Source organism: Nymphalis io, chromosome 1, assembly GCF_905147045.1.
Source record: "Nymphalis io chromosome 1, ilAglIoxx1.1, whole genome shotgun sequence".
NCBI lineage: Eukaryota > Metazoa > Arthropoda > Insecta > Lepidoptera > Nymphalidae > Nymphalis > Nymphalis io.
Window position 1 is genome coordinate 669,139 of NC_065888.1, and position 9,185 is coordinate 678,323.

At 37.8% G+C, this 9,185-nt stretch overlaps 1 protein-coding gene across 3 annotated transcripts; it reads right to left on the reverse strand.

The window, feature by feature from the left end:
* LOC126771220 (bromodomain-containing protein 7-like) lies at positions 1-9,185 on the reverse strand. Of its 3 annotated transcripts, none has more exons than XM_050490983.1 (13): positions 9,010-9,185; positions 8,821-8,936; positions 8,342-8,464; positions 7,392-7,598; positions 6,989-7,189; positions 5,687-5,710; positions 4,884-5,040; positions 3,888-4,013; positions 3,032-3,172; positions 2,399-2,535; positions 1,559-1,743; positions 638-816; positions 1-206 (listed from the first exon to the last, which is right to left on the reverse strand). In XM_050490983.1, exons 1-13 carry the CDS (start codon positions 9,035-9,037, stop codon positions 112-114), a joined length of 1,719 nt encoding a protein of 572 aa, XP_050346940.1. In that variant the 5' UTR covers positions 9,038-9,185; the 3' UTR covers positions 1-111. The 3 variants fall into 3 exon arrangements, with proteins under 3 accessions (XP_050346940.1, XP_050346948.1, XP_050346958.1); XM_050491001.1 differs by having other exon boundaries at positions 124-218; positions 9,010-9,177; XM_050490991.1 differs by lacking the exon at positions 5,687-5,710 and having other exon boundaries at positions 9,010-9,177.

A 9,185-nucleotide genomic window follows, 5' to 3' on the forward strand; every position in this document is an offset into this window, starting at 1 on the left:
CAACTTTAGAATCTTTAGCTTTATTTCTTCGTCTTTGTTTGTTTTGTATAATATTCGTGTTCAAATGGATAGTTATTACTGCAATTACTCGCTCGTCACAGCTAGCCGCCGCTACTTGTCGTGGCTGGACCTGGAGTCTGGATCGGAGACAGTGTCTCTCTGCTCGTTCATCTCCATCTCGAAATCGTCGACCGCCATCGGAGTGTCTGCAAATCATACTTTACAACTAATTAATTGATTTCGATGCAGAGCGCATTTGATATAAGAGGTTTTTTAGGTGAAAATATTTTTTACAATTAACGAGTGTAGAGGGAAGTATTTGGCTAACAACGATACGTTGTATAAGCATAAATCGCGCCATCGGTTTGCCGGTCAGAGGGCGATGAGTGCGTTACGTTATTTTTTACTGTTTTAAATTCGCGGACGTGACGGACGAGCGAACTTTAGATTGGTCAACTCAGATTGCGACCATTTGAGTATTTACATTGAGCTGACTTTTACGAATTTTATATTTGGCTATATTTTAGCGTCTAGTATTGCGTGAATAGATTATAGGTAGACTAAAATGATGCGTGCAGCGAGGTGGTGTGGTGTGTGTCGTGTGCGGTGTGCGGGGTGCGGGGTGTCGGTGCGGTACCGAGGTGGTCGAGCGTGACGCCCATGGCGGCGCGCAGGGCGGCCGGGTCGGCCACGTGTCGCGGCGGCACGCGCGCCAGCATCCCGCGCAGCCAGCCCGCCGCCAGGCGCGCCGCCTCGCGCTCGGCGCCGCCCGCGCGGCTGCACAGCGACAGGTGCCACGGCACGCTCGCCGACAGCCTGCGGACGCCCACGTGTACTACTTTATATATCGGCACCATTAAACCCTACTCCGGGCGCTGCGTAAATATGATTAGCGAAGCCGCACTTGATCTTCAGATTTCGTTCGCACCATTGAATTTGGGGTCAGGGATCTATTCTTGATCCCTTTATATGATTGAGAAAGTTAAATGGATCCTTAATTAAAATTGTAAATAATTTTTTATTTAAACAGCATAGATATTACTGCGTAGGAGTCGTCGACGCAATTATGAGTCGATTGCCAGTTCACCCTGTCTGTTAGGCGTTGATATCTACGTATCCTTTAAGGAGACCTTCTGTGGTACAAATACGGAAAATAATCGTTGCCAGTGTTTGTAAAATTATCTTAACCTTCTACACTATTTCCAATATGAGAACGTATTATTTTTGCACAGAATTGTTTTTTAATTGCTGTAGACTATAGCATAATATAGTAGCCTTATAACGAAGATTTTATGGACCTCTCAAGACTGAGCTCCTATATATATTGTTGATATGATCGTGAAAGATAATCTGGTAGTATTACTATTGTCTTTGAAAATTTAAAATCTAATGAAAGGCGTGCTATGCATTCACTTAAATAGCATTTCACGACAAACTCGGTCCATGTGATTATTGAACATTAATCAGTAGTGAACCTCTGTATTGTGCTCACAGTATTGGCGAGCTAGCTATATAATCTATTCCGGCCAAGTCAAGCAGTAAGTATAAGGGCACAGACCGCTCCCGCTGCTCCCGCTCGAGCGCGGCCAGCAGCCCGTGCGTGTGCTGCAGCGCGCCGGCCAGCCCGTAGTCGTGCTGCGCCAGCCGCACGTCTTCCTCGATGTCCGCCAGGAACTCCACGTCGATGCCCAGCTCCGACAGCGAGCGCAGCTGATCGATGTCGATCTTCACCTTCGACAGGTCCTGCGAGTGGTGATTTAGGATACTATTATGATTTCAATTTTAAAATAATAATGCGATGCTCGAAGCGGACTACCGCACATATTTAAGTGTGTGTATGTAATTTAAGCCGAGATGGCCTAGTGGTAAGAACGCGTGAATCTTAACCGATGATCGTGGGTTCAAGCCCGGGCAAACACCATTAATTATTCATGCGTTTAATTTGTGTTTATAATTCATCTCGTGCTTGACGGTGAAGTAAAACGTATTGAGGAAATCTGCATGTGTCAAATTTCATTGAAATTCTGCCACATGTGTATTCTACCAAGTCGCATTGGAGCAGCGTGGTGGTATAAGCTCCAAACCTTCTTCTCAAAATGGAGAGGAGGCCTTGGCTTAGCAGTGGGACATTAACTGTACTGTACTGTATGTAATTTACATAAATAAAAAAAGATACTGATTTCAATGCCGATTCTTTCTAGAAAAATTGACGATTAAGAGTACTTCTCAAATTCTGTTTATATAGAAATAGTGGTATATGTATTGGAATATTATAATTTGGAAACTTTAAAATTTAATTTTAATGACTAAATAAGTTATTTATATTCAAGTTAGCTTTTAACTATTTACATACGACAATAACGAAAATTAAATCAGTGTAATAGTATATTGTCCTCACGTTATCATCCTTGACCGGTGCGGGTTCAGGCTGGTTCTTCCTATCGGGGAACAAGGCCTCCATGTCGTAAATGTGCTGCCAGGGCGAGTCGGGCGCGAAACGTAATATCTCCTCATTGCCTTGTCCTGTTTCTGAAGCTGGAATAATGCACTGTATTATAATAATAGCATTTTTCTAATTAAAATATACAACAATCATAAATTTTATATATAAGGGATTGGGTTCGGAGCCTAGAACAAAAAAAAAAAAATTAGTAACATTTCATAATTTGAATTGAACATTCGAGGTTTATTATGAATAGCATTGTAACACGTTTGTCGCGTAATACGTTCTTAGTTTGTTTAGAATTCGTTAATAATAACGCGTGTGATCCACATTTACCAATTTTGTTTTGATGAAATTCGATTTTTTGTATACTGTATGGGACAGTTCCTTAATACGAATGCATATTGCTAAAATTTTAAATGTAAAATGACCAAAGCTTTGATTTTCATAAGTATATTTATACAGCTGCTATTTTGTCGCATAAGAATATTTTATATCATCCAGTAACTCGCAGTTAGATGACGAAACCTGGTTTTTATAATCTGTGGCCATAAGTTACCAACAATGGTCGTACTACTGTGAACTCACGCAGCGTGTGGTAGATGAGGTGCGACTCGTCCTTGGTGAGCGTGGCGAAGGTGCCGTCGTAGGCGGGCGCGTACGAGCTGAAGGGCCCGTAGTGCAGCGGCTTCACGCACTTGGCCAGGTTGCGGCGGTCCTCGCGCGTCGCTGCGGACACGGACACGTGGGGAGTGCAATGATGACGCAATCATTACATATATTAGATTCCAATGGCGAAGGAGTAAATATAAGTTTATTTTATATTTCCATATTATGCATAATATATCTTTATTTATAATTTTTTGGTGGTAGGGCTTTGTGCAAGCTCGTCTTGGTAAGTATCACCCACTCATCAGATATTCTACCGCAAAACAGCAGTACTTGGTATTGTTGTGTTTCGGTTTGAAGGGTAAGTGAGCCAGTGTAATTACAAGCACAAGGGACATAACATCTTAGTTCCCAAGGTTGGTGGCGCATCGGCGATGGAAGCGATGGTTAATATTTCTTACAATGTTAACGTCTATGGGCGTCGGTGACCACTAACCATCAGGTGGTCCATACGTTCGTCCACCTTCCTATTCCATTAAAATAAATATAAGTTATTACTAATACCACTTAACTACTTATACCCAGTTAAATTTTAGTTCCAAAGTTCCGACAACAACTTCGCCGACGTTTAAATCTGAAAATTCTCAGGAACCTCCAGTGAACACCACGGACTCCTCAGATTATAGTCCAACGACGTCACGGTAGTTCAAGGTTAAAGTCGTTTACTTATCTTTACTCCACTGGAATCGACTACAGATGAAAAACGGTGGGGAGGTGCTACTCGTCGACCGTCATGCAGAGTGAGATGTGATATAATGGAGCAGGGGGCGCGTACCGTGCAGCGAGCCGGTGCCGGCGGGCAGGCGGCCCACGAGCTGCCCCAGCGTGGGCCGCTCGTCGGCGTCGGCGCGCGCCACGAGCCGCAGCGTCGTGCGCCCCGCCGCGTCCATGCGCGGGAACGCTGCGGGGCACGCGCGTTACTGAGCGGGTACGGGGGCACCGGCGCGGGGGGCGGGGGGCGCGCGAGAGGACATGCGACGCCAGCCAGATCAGATTTGTTGATGAGACTTGTACCGAATCTAATGGCGTCCAAATTTCAGATGCCCCTCTCATACGTCATTCACGAGACGCGATCTTATATCTATACTTTTTCTATCTACAACGAGGAGACCTCCTGTGTATTGTATTCAATTTTATTGAGAGTTCACTTTATGCTTTTATGTTTATGATTAGACACAAATCTTGAAAATATAATGCAATTTAGTCGTTTGGTATTTGCTCATACGAAATTAAATAAAAGATTAGAATCCAAGTAATTAATTAAAAAAGAAAACATACAACGTACGAACACCAAACGTACGATCTTCATGTTATAACAACTTTAAAAAATTGTTTAGTTAAGTTAAGTTACTGTAAAAAGGTGTTTGTATTGAAGATCACATAATGTACATTTCAATAGAATTTCAAAAAATAAATACGTAGCTAGGTTTCACATGACAATTTTGCATCTAGTACAATTCTATTACATAAGTCAGACGCTTCAATACACTGCATAGAAATAGTAGAAAGCTAATCGAAGAACATTTTTTACTCGAGCAAATAAATATTTCGTTAGGGCCTACGAGCATCGAACGTTCCAGAATAAAGTGATACCCTTGTAAATTCTTAGTCATAAGGACCGCTTCTTATCTCATTGCCGAATTATCTTCAATACAATTCAAAACAGTCATATTTTGAGGTTGTAATGTGTGTCTACAATATTTGTCATTTTATTTAAAGTAAATCTTTAAGCTGCGGGCGTGCTATCCCGCCGCGCCCAGCGAGCCGCTACCTTTCTTGGCGAGGCGGCGGCGGTGCTGCTCGCGCGCGGCCTCCATCTGTATCTTGAGGCAGTCGCCGCCGTCCGCGCGCTCCAGCCCGCCGTCCGACACGGCGTCCGCCTCCGAGCCGCCGCTCTTGATGGGGCTGCTGCGCTTCAGCACCTTGTGCTGGCACGGAACGAACGTCGCCCTTTATTCTATTGCGAACCTTCCCCGCGGCCCCCATTGTGCAGTCGAAATGGGATATTGAGCTTAGCGAAGCGCGTGGGACGTGTTCTCCCCGCGAGTGAACAGTTTAAGAACTCATTTCGTTCGTGTGATATGCTCGCGTCGAGGGATGTCAGTGGGAAGCCGAATATCTCATCTCACTACGCCCAGAACATGCAAAAGTCTGCACTATAATATATGACGCTTTAACGGCGATAAACTAATATAACAAAACAACATTCATCCAAATCGGTAAAGCGAATAAACTAGTTCTAAGGGCAAGCACAGACATACAACACTAGAGACGCCACGTCTGATGAGACAGGATACATGGTAGTATCGGTTTGTACGGTCCAGTTCGTTTTATCGTTCTCAGTCCTCGGTTGGTGTCGGACAAGCGAAAACACATGCGTGAGAACGAATGTGGCCAAAATAATCGACAATAAAAATCTCAATATTATTCAATATTTCGAAAATCTCGATTGAAAAACTCAAAAAATTGACAAATATTTTACATGTGTAACATGCCTTAAGTTTCGTAATTCCTGTCTACAGTCTGTGCTGACCCTAAGTGCATGTCACTACGAAATATAATTATATTGCAAACCTTTCGACCGTAAGTCCTTAACGGCTGCATTGCAAAACATTACATTTTTATATACTGTAATATTGATAAAGATAACGGAATGTGTAACTTAAACCGGGATTTCGTAAAGTTAATTGAATTTCTTGTCAGTAAATAACATTTCTTTGCAATTTATAGACATCTGGTATTATTAAATGTTTATATTTCTCAATAAGGGGTCATACACACCTGCGCGACCAAGCGAGGCGAAGCGAAAATTGACGCCGGAAACCAATTAGTTCATTAACTAATGCTACAGTCACATTTGTGCAAAAACAATTACAGAGACTTAGTCTTTGTCGCGCATGTGTGTCCAATTCTTTGCTATTTTATAAAAAAATGAAATTGTCAATTGACGTTTTTTATGCATAAATAAATATATCAGTGTAATATATTTATTTATGCATAAAAAAACGTACAATGTAATGTCAGTTTTTTAAATCATAAACAAATTGGAACATACAAAATTGCACATCTCAAACTTTTATTTATTTAATCATAAGAAACTACAACAGAAGTACATATAAAAATCCAATAAATACTCGTTTAGTAAATATGTAGTTGAATGCATTCAAAATGCCCAGATAACTCAATATGCTCCATTTATTATTGTTATGTAGATAGAAAGTGTGACTCAGGAAACACTAAAACCTTTTTTTTAAAATGTTTAATTCACTATTTTGTCATAAAAATTTATTCAATTTTAATTAAACAGAACGAATTTAGTTAATTTTAAAGTCAATAATTACCCATGAAGAGTCCGTTAAGCACATGCTGATTGTAAGTAATATTATAAATACAAACCGACTCACTAACTATTCAATCAGTAAGCGTTTTATATGAGATATATATTGGATATGAAAATATAAATGAGGGAATTGGAGTAAAGAAAGCGTTTAATGATATAATAAACTATTATGAATTATCGTACTTCAATCTGTAAATATTCAATAAAGGTGCTTGCATGGTGCGAGCGAGATAGCTGCTAAAGTGTGGCGGAGAGGTGGGGATAAGCTTCAATTCGATACTCTTTAAGAGTCATGACACTTTATACTTAATCCTCTTTGGTCAAGTTCATTATATTTGTTTCATTCTGGTACACACAGGTATGTTCCAAACAAAATATGTACAACAATTTCCTAATTGAGATGTGCAATTTTAATAGTATTTCCTATTTGACGGTAATGCCATAAATTTTCTAATATCACATAAGGATGAAATATTTATTGATTAAAATATTTATTATATACCATTATTTCATGAGAATGTCTTCAATCCACTCACCACATCCATCTTTCCGATATCGAATCCTAGTTCTCTGATGGGTATCTCGTACATATATGTTAGGATATCACCGAGCGGCCGTAGCTTTTGTGGAGTGAGTTGCTTGAGGCCTGCGTGTAGCAATCTCTTGGCAGCTTTGTGATAAACGGTACCCGGTTTGTTGTACTTCATTGCATTATTGCACATTAACTTAAAGTCGCTCTGAAATAATTATTAAAATTATATCTATACATTGAATGTGAGGAAATTGGGATTTAACAAGATATTAATATAAACACAATTACATCTTTAATTAGATCTTAGATACATGTGGATTTAAGTAAGACTACATTCTAAAAATAAATCCTAAATTTAGTATAAACACACTTAAACAAAATACAAATTATCAAAAGAATATACTCACAATAAAGCAATTTAAAGATTTGTACTCATTGTCGTCAATTTTCTGTTTTATTGTTGAGAAATCCATTGGACGTTTTATTATTGTGGAATAGCCAGGTGCAAAGTTATCATTCACTGGCCACGCAAAGAACTGATTGGGATCCCTCTTCTCAAGGTTACGCAGAAGTTGTTCCAGGAGCCGGGAGAGTGGACGACGCTTCTGGCTGGCCTGGATGTTAACAATAAAAGTTAACGTTATTTTTATTCTTTTTATTAAATTAAGACTACTTAATATGACAGGTAATATAATTTGTCTCTCAAATTGTTAACTTGTTGGTGAGTTAAGTTTGATTCATTATTAGTTAACAACTTTTAAAGCTCGGAAAATTAACTCTATTGAATTTACAAAATGAACAATTTGAATTACTCAATAAAAAAATATAAAATATTGTATACAAAATGTTGTTTTGTTATATCTTTAAACACTTTAATCAAATCAAATTATTAAAACCATGAAACACTCCCTATAAAAAGTTTTGAATCATCATTTTACAACATTTAGTAGAAGATTCTGCTGAAGAGCACTGACAATAAACTCTGTAATTAGTCTTATCCACCAATTAATTAGATAGTTTTGTTAATTAAATACATAAATTATTATATATCCTATATGAACATCAACAAATGCTAATTCCAAATCTTATTAAAATATTATATAATATTTAATTAAGTAATAGTAAGATATTAATCTTTAATTCTTGTGGATATACATACATAATATTGTTATAAATATACTGCTATACCACCATAAGTATACCATTTTTTTTTAAATATCCCACACCTTAGTCTTTTTTTAAAAATTTTTACACACCACTACAAATGCATCATATTTAATGGCCTTAGAGTTTTTAAATAGAAGACTTTAATTATAAGTCATAAGTATGTTACTAAAAATGATTACTAAAATGTTACTTTCAAAACACAAGTGCGAGGTTCACGGTGTGATGCAGGTGATATGGGACCAGGTCCTGGACTGAGTCTACGGTACATCTTTTTTGACATCCCCTCATCTTCTGTTTCATCATCCTCTGACTTCTGATAAATGATACATTTTAATATATTACATTTAATATAATTGGTTATTTATTATCATAGAAATTACTCAAGCTACAAAAATTAGAAATACAATGTTTAGTAACTATATCTAAAAATTTAGAACTTTCTAAAAAACTTCCATTTTATTTATCTTATACATTTATTTATGTTTATTGTTATATATTTTTATCAGCAATGTGTACAGAAAATACATCCCATGGTAACTTATTTAAATATTTAACTGTATTATTTCACCTTCAGACATACAATAAATATATAAAAGGAACAGAATTAAATTTAACCAATTTAACACCCATAATATTGTATATTCTACTTATATATTTGTAAACACAAACCAAGTCTATCTCTCGGCGTCTCCTTCTCTTCTTCTTAACTTTTCCTTCATTCACCTTTGAATCGTCGAGTGACATCATAGAATGTTCTAGATCACTATTTTCACAGATTTCTTCCTCTAAAATAGGTGAATTTGTTTAAAAACTATAATTTATACTTAACCAAACATGAACAATTATGCTTTATCTTACTGCAACTCAATTTTTCCGCGTCATCCATGTTATATTATCAACACAACTAAGAGCTATAAACTAATTATATTAATACTATAATTTATTAACTTATCATTTAGAAAATAGGTAATATTAAAGAAATAAAAATGATTAAACAGAAATTCAGCGGCACGAATGGTTACGAAGCCTCAATT